Genomic DNA, 16,727 nt, shown 5'->3' on the forward strand with positions numbered 1-16,727 from the left:
AAAAGGTGAGAGAAGACAAGGAAAACACTGGAGCCAAGCAGACGTGTGTGTGTGTGTGTGTGTGTGTAAATGTGCGAGCGAGTGAAGATGAAGACAACCTGGCTAAAGCTCAGGAGAGCTCTTGAACTCTGTGATGATCCTCCAGTTACACAACTGCGCACAAAGAGCTCCGGCGCCAGCGAGAGAGAGAGAGAGAGACAGAGAGACTGAAAGAGAAAAGATGCCACCCATACCAAAGATCCCGACTAGCATAAAAACAGCCACTAATCAAAACAATCTGCCCAATGCCTCGGTCTCTCAGCACGCAGAGAAAAACGTAGGCACAGGATAAAGCACGAAAGCTCTTAATCAAATGGTATCAAACAGTCATATGCAAAGCAGTATTCTGGCTGTGAATTCACACGACTTATAATAACCAAAGTGTTCACAAGTCTGTAAAACTAGCTGCCTTCCTGTTGAGTCACACGTTCTGTAAATGCACCCCTCTTTTCTCACAAACAATGCTGTGTGGTTCGGGTTACGGTGGAAATGACGGGGAGGGGGCTCTACACGTGCTGGGGGTGGGGTTAACCAGTCCAGCTGTGTTTCCCAGGGTGCTTTGCAGCAGCCGCTGGGAGATCAATGGTGAGGCAAGCCTGACAGATCTGTGTGCTGAGGTGTCTGAGCGAGCAGCCTGCTGTATATCATTAAAACTGCAGCGTCTCTCCATAACACTGCCTGTGACTAACCCAGATTGCAGGCAGACTCCCAAATCAAAGACATGTGGGTTATACACACACACACAAACACACACACACACAAACACTCACACACACAAACACACACACACACAAACACTCACAAGCATACAATGCCTCTCACCGCTCATGCTCTCTTTTACTGTCAACTCCGTCACTCCCACCCCATGTTGCTCGCTTTCAATCCGAGACGTTTTCCTGGCGTTCCCACTGTGCGCTCTTGAAATTCCATCATTTTCCCTCTTCTTTCTCCATTTGCCCGTTCTACAATCTTTCTGTCTCCTTTCTGCCCTTCACCTCTCGCCTTCCACTTCCTTTACTCAGTGTATAGTCTCTGCCACAGCTTGTTTTGCTTCTCTTCTGCCATTTTGCATTTATTTCCTTATCCTACACCTGTTTCTCAGATGTTCCATCCCCTGTTCCTCCTCCTGTCCTGCTCCCTCTCCTGTTATTCATTCTCTTTATTCCAGCCGTTTTCTCTCGCTGCTCTGTTTCTTTCTCTTCCTGTTACTCCATGTAGGACTCTGTTATGGCTTTGTACCGGTGTAAAATAATCATATATATATATATATATATATATATATATATATATATATATATATATATATGTATATTTTATACAGTTAAAAAAGTATATTTTTTAGATAAATTTTATTTTTAATTTAATTTTTATAGGCTACTATACATTTTTTTTTTTTAGATGAAACTAGATTTAAATTCAATTATAACGCGGGAAAAACAACAAAAACAAAAGAAAAAACCGAGACGGATGATGGATGCTACGATAGAGAGTGAAGGCACACCTGCCAAAGAACCAAAACCCATGTGTAAATACCAGGATAAATGGGACAGCGATTTACTTTTTTAAAGAATGCAAAGTCTGCAACAAATTTGTACAACAACTCACTAAAAGAGTAAAAGAAAAGTTATGTGAAATAAAAAGAAAAACTGTAAAAGAAAAGCAATATGAAATGAAAAGAATGTGTGGAATGAAAATAAAATGTAAATGTAAAGACAAGCAATGTTAAATTAACAGAAAATATGCAAATAAGCCTTTAAAAAAATGCTCTTCATATATACCCTTTTGTGTTTTCATTTGGGCTATAACACCTGTCTTAAAATGTAAGGGATACTGGAGCTTTGTTGGGGTGGTGGGACTGCTTGCGGTGGGCGCCGGAAAATGTCCCTTATTTTCAAATTCAAAACTTGACAGGTATGGCGTTGCCTGTTACGTTGTTTGGGTTATTGGGCTACCTAGTTGAACGCATATCATTATATTTCTCGCTCTCTTTTTTTTTTTTTTTTTTCAAATATAATTAAATACTCCAACGAACCATTCGGTATACATAATGCGTACCGCGTACCGAACCGAAAGCGTCGTACCGAACGGTTCAATACGAATACGCGTATCGTTACACCCCTAATATATATATATATATATAATTATTATTATTATTTTATTTATTTATTTTTTTCATTTTGGATTATTATATTTTTTAACTTGATGTCCTAAAATATTTTTCAGAATTATTTCAAATATTTAATCAAATAAAATGTCAATATTTAATGTTTAAATAACATTTTTTTTAAAGGTTTTAGTTAACTTTAATATCCATACAGAGTGTGTGTGCGTGCATGTTTGTGTGTGTGTGTGTATATTATATATATATATATATATATATATATATATATATATATATTCGTTATGAATTTTTATTCACAATAATGTTTATTCATGTTTCTATATCCATATTTTTATATCAAACACATTAACTTCATAAAATTATCTTTTCTGAATATAATCTGCCTCTGTAAATGGCATGCATGTTTTCAGGGGAATTAAGCTACTTCAGATGCAGCTTCTGTGCCGTCTTTTCCGGGTAAAGCTGGGATTGTATCCTCTATTTCATTTCCCTCTCTAAAGCTGGAAGATGACTCATGCACGCTGCTCTCATTGTGAAAGTGAATGCATGTCTCTCTCTCTCTCCTCCGAGCCCATATGGCTTTCTGCACCGACTGCTCAGGAAACCAGACACAGGCCAAACTGGCCACACATCAGTCGCTCTCTCTCTTCTATGACGCATGCGGACCCTCTCACGCTCTCCTTCCTCTCTGTCAATTTGTTCGCAGTAAGAAGTCTGATAGGACTCGGTGTAGTGCGGAGAACCAGCAGGGATCCTGTTATAAAAGTGCATGGGCTGTTAGAGCTACTTTATTCCCTAATAAATAGATGGACGCAGCAGTCAGGGGCCTGTAGCTGCTGGAAAGACTATGTGTCTGCCAGGTTCCTGATGTGATGGAGTGGGTGGGAAAGGGTGCCCTGACAGCCGCTCCTCACCGGGATGGGACAAGTCTAGGGTCATTCCCCCAGGGTAGTGGGGACACAGCACATGTTATAGATTTGAGGGGTGATGGTGTGATGGCACTGGAGGAGTTTGGGTTATCTTTTTGTTCTTTCAGAAAATGCAAACTGAAATAAGCATCAAATGCATTTATATGAACAACTCATTCATAGATGCAAATCAATACACTAAACAAACAAACAAAAACAATATTCTCAGTTTTTGCATCAAAAGGTATTACAGAGCAACAATGTATGGACTGCCATTAATTAAAAGAATAAAAAAGGTAATTGCAACTTTATTTCACAATATTAAAACATTCTAAGAAAAATCTGAGACATAATCATGCGTTTATGAGAAAAACTGAGAATGTATACTCAGAATTCAGAGAAAATAAGTCAGAGATTCTAGATATAAACTAAAAAATAAGAATTTTGAGTATATATTTCACAACTCTGACAACTCCGTTTTTCTCAGAATTGCAAGAAACAGAGTCTAAATTGTGAATTGATTACTTTTTTTTTTTATTCTGTGCAATAAACAGGCTTGCATAATTTACAATGTTAATGGTTTACAATGAATATGCCAAGACCTTTTAAATAAAAAATGTAATGGCCAAAATCTAACTGCGATCGAGTTCTGCTTACACCATTTATGACCTTTCCCTCATGAAAGCACACAGTTCTAGGCATGTACATGACCTTACATGCTGTCAGCTTATTAAGCATAATCAGTGCAACATCATGCATGTCAGCGCATTCACTGTGTGCAATAACTACCAAAGATTTTGCTCATTAAAAACCCATGTTTTACAGGTTTACATGCAAAGTTATAAGACAAAATCACAAGAAAGCCATGTTTATGTTAGATACAGTACATTTGGTAATGAGTGGGTTCTTCTTTCCATTACATAAAATGCTACACAGTCAGATTAGATGCACATTGAATACAGTCAGTAACCAAATGTGGTCTTTGCATTCAAAGCAATAGTCCAATTTGGTTTTGCGTAAAGCATTTATGACCTTTTCCTGATAAATTCACACTAGCATGACTTAAATTTGCATCTACGTCCGTCTTTGATCAAAACAGCAAGATTACACAAGGTTTTACAATATTAAGCATAACTAAAAAACCATGTTACATCCCATATCTAATCATACGATTGCTTGTGAGAGATATGTGACCCAGGATGTGGTTACAAGTGACTGCAACCACAATCCTGCTCACTCATTAATGTGCTTTTTAGCAATGCATTTAACCCCAGGATCAAAGAGTCACAATTAGAGCATTGTCAGATGCATTGGGTGGAAAGGCATTGATTAAACGGTAAAAAGCTTGCCAACTGAAAGGCTTGATCCTGTTTTTGGGGGTCAAACAAGTCAATGGATGGACTTTGCTCAAATGATGAATCTGAGTATACAGGTCAGTTTCGTATATAATCCTGCTTTCTTCATCTCTTTTCTTTCTCTCAATGTCTCTCAATCTTATCGGAGTAGAGTACGGGGGGTTCATTGCCGCCACCAGTCTGGGCACAGTGCCCATTTCGGTCCTGGCACGCTGACAGACCGCTGACTGCCCATCAGTCCTCCTGCGGTGCCCTGGAGAGCCCGTTCCATTCCCTACCACCTCCTCCTCTCCTCTCTTTCCCAGCCCCCCGTTCACCACAGGAAAGGTTTTATCGCACATCAAAGATGGCAGACAATCTAGGGTTAATTTATAGAACTACAGAAAAAAAGTGTTTTCCTAATGGTGTTATGAAGTGCAAACATGACTACTGAAATTATGTCAGATATTAATACATTTATTATTCCTAAAGAGACTTACTCAATCAATATTATCACTGCGTGATTTTATTAGTAATTTCAAGGAAGGGGTTAATCGCTATTATATTGTTTTTGTGAAGAGGAATCTGAGAAAAATGTACATAAATTCTTCAAATGCAGTTATGCAAATGTATTTTGGTCTCAAGATTCATTAATTATTTTTGATCTCCTTTATAAGATTATTTAACTGATACAATGGTTTTGTTTTTAGATTGTGATAGTGGTTTAATCAACATTGATCTTGTCCTATTTGAGAAATATCATAAACATAAATCAAAATGGTAACACTTTAGTATGAGGACCAATTCTCACTATTAACTAGTTCCTTACCATCATACCTATTATTAACAAATTGGCTGTTTATTAGTACTTTTAAAGCACATTCTGAAAGGCAATATTCTACATCCCTCATCCTCCAATACCTAAACTCAAAAACTTCCTTAATTAACTATTTATAAGCAGCAAATTAGGATTTAATGGAGGCAAAAATCATAGTTAATGGTTTCTTAATAGCGAGAATTGGACCTTAAAATAAAGTGTGATCATCAAAATATATGTATATTAAATAAATAAAAATAAATATATACTTTACATTTCAATTATAAGAGTCTTTAATTAACAATGTGCAGTAAAGCTATTAGTCACAGCTGTAAAAAGATACAACTAAAGACTTTAGTTTTCATTCAGGATGTATTGTCTTGTGGTTTCATTTATTTAAATTCTTACTCTGTAAAAAAAAAAAAAAAAACCTAGGATGATGTCCTCTTTTCCCAGACATGCCCTAGCTGGGATTTCTAAATTGCCTAAAAATTGCCACACTATTGACTGAATAACTGTCCAGTCTTAACCTTCAGCCTAATCTAAGTCATTTTAGCCAATTTAGAAACCTTGGGGGGGGGGGGGGGGGGGGGGGGGGGGTGGGGTTCAATGTATGGTCAATGTATTTAATCAAACTCACGCTCTAAACGTGATTAGATAGATGGAGGTACAGAAATGCTCTGCAGCCCTGCCTATACATGAGCACATATGCCGAGGGAGAGGAAAGAGGACAAGTCCTCAAACGTGACCACACATACAAACACAATGGCTTGAAGCAGGCAGCTGGAGGGTGGAGAGGTCGGAGTCTCCACAGTCTCGGCCTGATTAAAACTCCCAGCACTGCCTCTCAATCCCCCTGGATTGATTAACCTGACCTGTATCGGATCAACCCCTCGGGACGCAAGCGCAGCCCACTTTCCTGAAGTGGATGAGAGGAACAGCAACGGGGTGGGAGGGGGCAAGAGAGGCGGAAAGGAGAGACACAGTATGGGAGATGGGCAAAAGGGGACCGTGCAGGAAGAGAATGAGAACAAACCAGACCAGACTTGCAGGTCAGCACATCAGTGGAGTACTAATCCCTGCTTTCAACTTCTGTTTACGGCCCTTTATGCTTAAAACTTCTCTTTCCTCTATCAAACACAATACACCTTCTTGTAATGTTTAATTCAAATGCAAACAATGCATTTCTGCGAGAATGTATCAATTATTTAGGTTTTCATTATTGTTATTATGAGGGCAGCACAGCTGCTCGGTGCGCTGTCAGCAGACGGCAGTCTCTGAGTCCCAGCACTGAGACAAACAGCTCGGCTTTCTTCTCCACAATCAGCACACTCTAAAAGAGATACTCTCTGACAGCTATGGCCAGATGAACCAAAAATAAACGAGAAAACATGCACATAGATATTCAGTATCTTCCAAAAGTATCCACTCTTCATTAATGAAGTAAATTAAAAACCCATTTTTTTTCTGTGTTAAATTCTTATTTCAAAGCCTGAAACAAAAGAATCCAAATAAATAATAAAAACAGTAATTCTGATAAAGTAATTACAAATGTTATAAAATAGTTTAGAATATATATATATATATATATATATATATATATATATATATATATATATATATATATATATATATATATATAAAAAAAGCTTGGCCCTGTGTTGAGGTGATTTCCTTTAGGTGTATTCAGGTTAGTTCAAAACATGAGCATTTTAATTTAAAATAATAATGTCAGGGATTCTCAGTTGGATTAAGAACTGGTAGGACTATATATATTTTTGTACTAATATTGCTGTATTTGAAACAGGCCCTCCTGCCATATTTCCCTGTATTCTTCCCCCACTAGCCATTCTTCTCTTTTAACAAGATGCCCAGTGTCTGCTGATGAAAAACAGCCTTACAGTGTGATGCTATCACCAGCATACTTCACAGTAAATGTGATGTTGTTTTTTTGCTGTGTGGGCAGTGTTAGATTTGCACCACACATATTAGTTCAGATTTGAGCTGAAAAGTTTCATTTTGGCCTTATCTAACAAGACAAACTTTTCCCTCACCGCAACTGGGTTACAATTATGTTTTTGGCAAACCCCGGACTTGCTTTCACATGGTTCTTTCTGAGCAATCATTTTAATGACTCAGATTTCCTCATTTGTGCAGATATTTTGAGAAATGATTACTTCTTGATAATTAAACCAACAAAAGGCCACTGAGGCTGGGGCATTACTTTGTAGCCATTTTTTTTTAAATGCATTTGCTTTACTTTAACCTCTTTGGAATACTTATTAGTCTTGATTTTCATGGCAGGTTCACAACCTGAATAATGATGCCTTAACTGTGGATCATCTAGAAAAGATGAAAATTACTTTAATGATTCAAAGGTAAAGGCTGAATCATTAAAGTGTATCTGAAGAGTTTCTTAACTGTATCTGAACCAAATACTTTTGCAAAGATATTTAATGTTTTGTTCAAAGAATTACATTAAAATTTAAAAACAAAAACACAAAACTAAATTGTTACCATGATTTTTTTTATGAAAAAAAAAACACTGTACTTGCTTGAAGACTTTATATGTATTATGCAATTAATACTTTTTAAGAATATTATGAATTAATAATATTCACATTATATATTTTCATAATCATAAATAATTGTAAACAAAGTTAAAATGCATTATAATATTTGTAGATTCATCTGGAATTAGTTGTTTGTCATGTGTTTCAATGCGATTCACCTAAAGATGTAAATACGAATAGATACATCTTCTCATGTATTATAATTTTGGTTACAATTATTCAATTGTGCATAAAAATGCCATAAAAACGTATTATAATTATTATTTTTATTTATATACTGCATTCTATAGAAAGGCTGCAAGTGTTACCCAAACACACTGCATTGAATTTAAAGTAAATAAATAGCCTGAAATGAAAATAAACAGGCTTATGTCAGTTCGGTAAAACAACCTGGATGGTTTATAGGCCTAAATACTTTCGCAAAGCACATTTTCACAGACTCCCCAAAGGCTGGAAACCGTCTTTGTTGATAAAACAGGCCTCTAAACACTCATAGCTCATGACCTCACTGCTAAAACTTGCATTAACAGTAACCTCTCCTTGTGGGTGCGGGACCTATGACATCTAGCACTGGGTCTCAAAGGCACTGATGCTGAGGGCTTTACTGTCTGGGTGGCTGATGTGTGTATATTCTGCTTTTGAGTCACACAGTTGTTTGAAGAACACTTTTCAATGCGTTCCTAGTTCCTCCCTCTCTCCAGGCCCGGACATGCTGCAGACTTATTCAGTCATCTCTCTGTCTGTTTTGCTCTCTATTTTATCTCTTGAAGGTCCCAGGTGGGCAATGTGACCATTGTGCAGCCAAACGGCCTGTTATTGTCGGTCATGCTATGAGAGGTTGAGTTTGGTGTTTTCTTTTCTGTATGTGTGCGTGTGTTTTGATGAACCCACTGCTTTCTGCCCTGTCAGTGTCTCTCCTCTTCAGCACATTAGGCCGGGCTGTTCCCTACGACTGCTTTGATGGTGAACGCCGCAGGGCTCCGATCTCTGTTTCAGGTTGTAATTACTCTCTAGAGGGGCCTCACCTGGCTGTGGGCTCCAGGCATACAGAGAGAAAGGTAGAGAGAGAAAGAAAAGGAAAGAAAGTGGAGCTATGAAAGAACTGAACATGTGAAAGGACAGGTGAGGTAAGAGGGCAAAAGTAAAAAATTTTACTGGGGCCAAGAGTCTGACACAATCAAAACAAAATAAAAAATAAATGATGTATGTAAATATCTGTGTGTGTGTGTGTGTGTGTGTGTGTGTGTTTGTGTATGTGTATTTTGCTCGCCAGAGCTGCATTTATTTAATAAATAAAAAAAATACAGCAAAACATTGTAAAACATTATTAGAGTTTTAAAGTAGTTATTTATTTTTGAAATTTTTAATATACATTTTAAAATGTAATCTATTCATGCAATGGCAGTGCTTTTTTTTATATATTATTCAATTATATTCATATATTATATATATTTTTTAATTATTAATATATCATATATTATTACAAAATTGTTACACTATAATATATTATTCATATATTGCATGTATTTATCTACTATTTTATACAGCATATATATTTTTCTGATTTTATATTTGTTTAGGTTAATTACCATTTGATTATTATTAAACTGTAATTAATATATTCCTCTATTTTTAAGTCCCTCAAATCCGTGTTAATTTTACAATTACATTTTTCATGACTTTTGGTATAATTTATAAAAAAAAAATGGTACATTTTAAAATTATATAAGAACATAAAAGCAGAAGGTTGTGCAAAATATACAGTTTTATATACAGCTGAAATATATCATACATATATTTTATGTGTGTGTCTTAAATTTTTACGTTTTTATATTATTTGAGATTATATATTTAGATTTGATTATTATTTGGTTTGTCATTTGCATGATTTGTAACTGAAAATGTTGCATTTTTATAAAATATAATTAAAAATGTTTGTAAATGAGAAAAAAAATATTTTTAAAAGTATTTTCACTAGCAGCCTCAGACTTTTAGACTATGTATATATATATATATATATATATATATATATATATATATATATATATATATATATATATATATATATATATATATATATATATATATATAAACCAGTCCAATACTGTTTTATATCTATGAAAAATGTCTTTCACTTGCCTTCTACATCACACTAGATATTGTTGTATTTCTGTAGCGGCAGCATCAAAGATGCACACTCTGAAAGGCAAACTTTGCAACAGAAAGCAAACACCTCACTCCATCAGGTTGTCTACAAGAGAAAAGTGCACGAATGTGACACATACAGAGCAAGGAATTGAAACCTTATGGGAAAATAAAGGGATTTGCTCATTTTGTATCACTAGGGGTATTACCATAACAATGCATTATATGAAGGGAGAGTATTACATCATTGCCTGTTCTTTACACAGACACCGAGAGCATCGGCTTCCTGGTGTTTCCCCTGTGGTACCCCAACGGGGTTGCATCTCCTAGGGAGATTCGACCTGATTTGAATAGAGTAACGTAGCTTCCCCTGCCGAAGAAGAAACTGTTGTCTGATTTCATGAAAAGCCCATTCAGCAAACTAGATGTATGCGAGCATTTGTGCGAGTTACATCCGGCAAAAATCCTCAAACTGCCACCGCTTGCAAAACAAAAAAGCAGATTGGAGTCATACAAGATTCCGTGAAGGAGCCAAGTGAGAGAGAGAGAGAGAAACTACAAAGTAGCCTAAAATCTATTCATGAGGTGTCAGCTTTCAACAGCATGTTGACACATGCCTACGTCTCCTAGGAAACGCTTGCCCCAAGCGCAGTTATCAGCGCAGTTCTGTGGCATGCAATTATCCAATTATCTCCCTCCCCTGAATCAGCACATCAAATCACAAGACAGATCTTTTTTTGCAAAGCCCTAAAACACCTTTGCATTTGCATGTAGCACTTGTCCTTTCACTTCTCACTGCCTCCTAGCTTCATTTTCACTTTCCTTAGCTGCAATCTTTTGTTTCTTTTGCACTTTAGATCAGAACATCCTTAAATGCTTTCCGTTTTGCCGTCTATTTTGCTTCCACTTGGTGCAATTTAGCCAGAATGATCATAAACTGTTCAATTAACAATGCCATCACTCTGCATCTTTTTTAATTGTTAGCTTTCGCCTGCTTTCTTAATCAAACCCCTCCCTTTCTTTTCTCACTGGTCCCCTCCTCCCTCTCTCTCTCTCTCTCTCTCTCTCTCTCTTATTTCTAGGAGCAGCTTGAGTCCTGCTTTTGGCTCTGCAGGCCTGCTTTGAGAGCCTCTGACTCACAGCGGTGCAGTTCTGGAGCGGCCCTCCTCTCTGGCGGTGAGGCCGGCTGGAGGAGCCAGGGAGAGGGGCCGCTGTCACAGACCTCTCGCCCCTTTACATGCTGGGCATCGGGGCTCAGTGCACATTCATAGCCCTTCACCTGTCCACCATACAAGCCCAGGACCTGTCTGTCAGAGAGAACGCATGATTTCAGCTTGACGTCAGCATGAGATGAAGTCAGCAACGCGGTTTTATTCTAGTAATCGGAAATATTTCAGAGATTAACTGGTTGAAGTGGACAATAAAATTAAGAAGGATAAATGTTCGAGGTTTGATTAAAGTTTGAGACTTCACTGCATAAAAAAGGCTCATCTTACTTTCTGTAGTCAAAATATCTAACAATTCTTAAATCAAGATGCCTTTATTCAATAAGCAAAAAGACTTAAGATGTTTAGTCTTGTATTCTGAGGGGGTAAAAATCATATTAAGTGTATTTAGCTTAAAATAATTACAGTTATCTGTCAGTGGGGAAAGAAAAAGAATCTTGTTTTAAGAAAATGTTACTTGTTTTAAGAAAAATGCAATGCAAAGACTAAATATCTTTTTAATTATCTAATAAATCTTGGTTTAAGAAATATTTTATATTTTGACTAAAACAAACAAACAAACAAAAAGAAAGAAAATACTAAAAATATTTTGCAGGATTATTTTGTATTAAATGAAGTGCATTTATAATACTTTTTAATTTTTATTATTTTTTGGTAATTTTCACCTTTCACCTAACAAGACTCGAAGTGGGAGAGAGTTGGGAGCAGGATTGGGAAAGGTCCTTGAGTCTGGATTTGAACACGGGGCACCCGTAAGTGCAAAGGCACTATATGTAAATGCACTGCCCACAAGGCTTTTGGTGCCAAAAATAAAGTGCATTTATTAATTTATTAAGATCCATTTTGATTTCAAGTGAACTTGCAGGACCGTGAGCTACTTCTGAAGTGATGTTAGATAGAGTTTTGTGCTTTACACAATTATAACCTGAATCAGTGAGAGCGGAAGGAGGGGGAAGGAAAAAAGTGACATTTATTGAAGCGCAAGAGAGAGAGAGAGAGAGAGAGAGAGAGAGACATGTGATGAGGTAGAGGGAAGGTTCGAGACAGACAGTGGGGAGGGTTGGACTTGTGCTGTCAGTTGTGCTGTGCTGCATTTTCTTTTGTAAACACAAACGTGTGTGTGCTGCTTTTCTTCCCTCCTTCTGCTACACTCCAGTACCTTCTGCAAATGCTCCCGTCATATCAGCTAACAATGCCAAAGAGCCCACAGAGGGGGGCCTGAGGCCCAAAGATGGGGAAATATGCAAAAGGTGGAAATAAAAACTACCTTACATAAGACTGACGGGGCAAAACGCTAACTGTTACTGCCAGAGCCTAACATTGCATGTATTTTTGTTTGGGTTATAATGAGACACATTTCTTTTACAAAAAGTGAATGTAGGTATGACTGTACAATAATTAAAAGAATCATGACAGGAATAATAAATAAATGGCAAGATAAGTGCAAACATTTTTTTTTACATTTAAAACAAAAGTAATAATAATATAGCTAAATATTAAATTTGTACTATTTAAAATGCTTAAACATTTTACAATGAGCCCTTTCTATTGTGTGCTTGTTTTATACACATAAAATATATATTATTTAAACAATATGTCACTTTAAAAAGTAACTTTACTCTTATAATAAATAAAATCGAAAAAACAACTGTAAAGAATACCAGCATCTGACACGGAAGCTGAAGGGTTAAGGGTAAAGTGAACTGAATTGTAAGAAGTTGGTTTCCAGGGGAACTATTCTTACTGTTCCAGCTGAGTCGGGCTAAACCACTTTGCTTTCGAAAAGGGGGGCAACAGACACTCACAACACGAATGTCTTTCATAACAAGTTTAGAGGAAAACAGAACACGGACTGGGGCAATAAGTACATACGTGTCGGATCCTGTTTTATAAGTAACAGACTGTTCTTAAATAATTTGCAGGGTTTTTACGTGTTTAAAATAAGCGCGTCTCCCCCGCAGCCGCTCTGTGCTGGCGGCCCTGCCAAGTCAGTTTGAAAAGATCAGACAAAGGCAGCAGGAAGCCCCTCGGCTTGGCAATGAGTGCGAGCAGAGCACAAACACGAAACGAAACCTCACTCTTTTATCTGATAGCGGACTGAATTTATTTTCTCCCGAGGTTTGTGGCAGTTTTAGACATCTTTTGAAAATGTACGACCGTTTGGATCCCCGGGTCGAGCGAAGACTATTATCAAAGCGCCAAACGGACAGCAGCGCTGCCTGACCGCGGATCGCTGTCGGTCTGAATCGCGATCAAGCGCCTTTTGGGGACATTTTTTTGCATTTGAATCCTTCCTACACCGCTGAAAGGATCACTCGGGACGGAGAGTTGTCGATTTACACAGTTAAATGTAAAAGTAAAAGCTTGAAGAGCTTTCTAAAAGCCTTTTTTTTTCTCCTGACGGGACTACGAGCCGCGACGGTGACCGTTGGTGGGGGTTTACCGCCGTTTGTTTTCTTGAGCGCGTTTGGAAGATGGAGACGCACATCTCGTGTCTCTTCCCAGAGATTTTAGCCATGATTTTCAGCTACTTGGACGTGAGGGACAAAGGCAGAGTGGCCCAAGTGTGCACGGCGTGGAGGGACGCATCATACCACAAGTCCGTGTGGAGGGGGGTGGAAGCCAAACTGCATCTGAGGCGAGCGAATCCGTCCCTGTTCCCCAGCCTCCAGGCGCGGGGCATCCGGCGCGTCCAGATCCTCAGCCTGCGGCGCAGCCTCAGCTACGTGATCCAGGGGATGCCCAACATCGAGAGCTTGAATCTCAGCGGCTGCTATAACTTAACGGATAACGGCCTGGGGCACGCGTTCGTGCAGGAGATCCCTTCCCTGAGGGTGCTCAATCTAAGTCTTTGCAAGCAGATCACAGACTCCAGTTTGGGCAGAATAGCGCAGTATCTGAAAAACTTGGAGGTGTTGGAACTGGGCGGCTGCAGTAACATCACAAACACGGGCTTGTTGCTCATCGCGTGGGGTTTGCACAGACTCAAAAGTCTTAATCTGAGGAGCTGCCGGCATGTGTCGGATGTGGGCATAGGGCACTTGGCTGGCATGACCCGGAGCGCGGCGGAGGGCTGCCTCAGTCTGGAATACCTGACCTTGCAGGATTGCCAGAAGTTGACGGACTTGTCTCTAAAGCACATTTCGAAAGGCCTGACCAAGCTCAAAGTGCTCAACCTGAGTTTCTGCGGGGGCATCTCGGATGCTGGCATGATCCACCTCTCTCACATGACGAGCCTGTGGAGCCTTAATCTGCGTTCGTGTGACAACATCAGCGACACGGGCATCATGCACCTCGCCATGGGCACGTTGAGACTCTCTGGACTCGACGTGTCGTTTTGCGACAAGATAGGTGACCAGAGCCTGGCTTATATCGCGCAGGGCCTGTACCAGCTCAAGTCGCTGTCGCTGTGCTCGTGCCACATCAGCGACGATGGCATCAACAGGATGGTGCGCCAAATGCACGAGCTGAGGACGCTGAACATCGGCCAGTGCGTGCGGATTACAGACAAAGGACTGGAGCTGATCGCAGACCACTTGACGCAGCTGACCGGCATCGATCTGTATGGATGTACGAAAATCACTAAGAGGGGACTGGAGAGGATCACGCAGCTCCCCTGCCTTAAAGTTTTGAACCTGGGCCTTTGGCAGATGACTGAAAGTGAAAAAGTGAGGTGAAACTTGGGGGGGTTTTGGAGGGAGGGAGAGAAGGAGGGAGGGAGAGAGGAAGGGGGATGGGTGAATTTCAATAGAGCAAAGTACATAAAAAAAGGCTTAAAATGCTGAATGTGATACATGTGCCAGTTATTGCTATTAACACACACACAAAAAGTTGTTTGGTTTTTTCTTAACAAATCGCAATATTAAACCTCCTCCTCCTCCCAGAGTATCGCGATATTTTGGCTACCTCGTTAGATGTATTATATTGTTATTCTTAAGAAGAATGAGAATTTGTGCCTAGAAAAACAATCCCCTCCCCCTTTATCTCGTCTTTGGCTCAAGGAAAGCAAAAAGACTGAAAGAAAGGATGGATTCAGACTACCATTTTTATGTCCCTTCCTTCAGATAGCCAACAAAATATCTTTCAAAACAAGTCTATGGGTAGTTGACATCAAATGTCAAGCAGTTTCGCAAGCGTCCTGTGATGTGACAGTTCACCTTAAAATGTTGTAGATCTTCTGTAATGATTAAACAAAGCTGTTTTGTGATCTTAAATTAATTGAGAGACTCCATGCAATATTTGTGCTTTTAAACAAATGATTTATCACACCATAGGACCATTTAAAATTAAGTAGTGATTTAAAATGAGAAAGAAAAAAAATAGTGACCAGTCACAGAATTTAAAAACAACATTTTCCCTTATACATTGTATAAATGACAAGTCTAAAATCTTCAAAAGTTCATGGACATGCTAGATGTCAACTACGTACCCTTATGCAAAAATACTGGGTTTGTACACTTAAGCTTTTATATTTCCAATCTCTTTTAGTTTTTGCTCAATTTTGCAGGCCTGAAAGCCTTTAATTCCTGCTTTGAATAAGAGGTTCCCTCTGCTGATGTATTTATGCTTATGTAAGCAGATATTAATTAATGGCTGTTATTCAGAGCGTTGTACTTCAAATTGAAGTGAATTTTGTCCCTAAAAAAAACAACAACCCTGTTAGCAATTCACTTGACAACTTATTTGCCTCTTCACAGGACTGAAACACGGCACATCGTGTTATAAAACAATCTGTCTGTTTTAAATACAATAATATTCAACTTTACATATAAAAGACATGGTCAAAACGAGGGTAACACGCAAAATGCATGTCAGGCCTATATATGTACCATGATGTATCGACCTGCAACATGTATTGAGTCCTGCTGAGAAGCTACTGTGTTCTAATGTACTGTAAATGTATTTGTAAAAAGAATCCCAAATTAAAATGTTTTATATTCTTACAGTAAAAACATTAAAGTTGATATTTATATAAATAAAAGAGCCACTCTGAATTCCGTCGTGGGGAAATGTTTTTGCTGGTTGTGATTTTTTTCTTTCTTTCTATAATTCATGCATTCAGTTTGGATTTGTGCCCTTTTGATTCTGAAACGTCATAATGTTTAGGCAGTGTCACAGATAATGTTGCTATAATAGGGTTAGGGGTTTATTTGGTCGATTGGCAGCCTAGTGGATTTGAGAAATGAGCGGTTTAGAGGACGATGGAAGTGATATTTGTGTTAAGAGCATGCATGTTTGTTACATTATTTATGAACTGCAACAAAATGGATGCTTCCTTTAATTGTGCTAGTAATGGGTGTTAAAACTGTAATGCTGCTTTTTTTCTTTACAATTTAAGTCATCCAATCCAATAATATACACACTGTTAAAGTATCTGATATCAATTTAGTGACTATAATAGTGAATATATTTCACCCAGCGAAATATTATAAATCCTGTTCTCAACAGTTGCTATTGTTTCCCCAAGTTAAGAAGCCAGGTTTAGGATTTTTTTTTCTTCTCCTTGCTCAGTCACGCATACCAGATCTGAGAGACAGGGTTTGTCCCACAGGAGTCTTCTCTT

At 38.3% G+C, this 16,727-nt stretch overlaps 2 protein-coding genes across 2 annotated transcripts in view; one reads left to right on the forward strand and one right to left on the reverse strand.

Moving 5' to 3' along the window:
- LOC127956806 (protein Wnt-5b) overlaps positions 1-16,727 on the reverse strand; it is a 73,734-nt gene that overhangs the window by 15,113 nt on the left and 41,894 nt on the right. The gene's annotated exons all lie outside the window — the stretch shown is intronic.
- LOC127956805 (F-box/LRR-repeat protein 14) lies at positions 13,135-16,158 on the forward strand. The gene has a single exon (XM_052555013.1). The coding sequence runs from the start codon at positions 13,639-13,641 to the stop codon at positions 14,839-14,841; it is 1,203 nt and encodes a 400-aa protein (XP_052410973.1). The 5' UTR covers positions 13,135-13,638; the 3' UTR covers positions 14,842-16,158.

The sequence above is a fragment of the Carassius gibelio genome, chromosome B4, assembly GCF_023724105.1.
Source record: "Carassius gibelio isolate Cgi1373 ecotype wild population from Czech Republic chromosome B4, carGib1.2-hapl.c, whole genome shotgun sequence".
Classification (NCBI taxonomy): Eukaryota; Metazoa; Chordata; class Actinopteri; order Cypriniformes; family Cyprinidae; genus Carassius; species Carassius gibelio.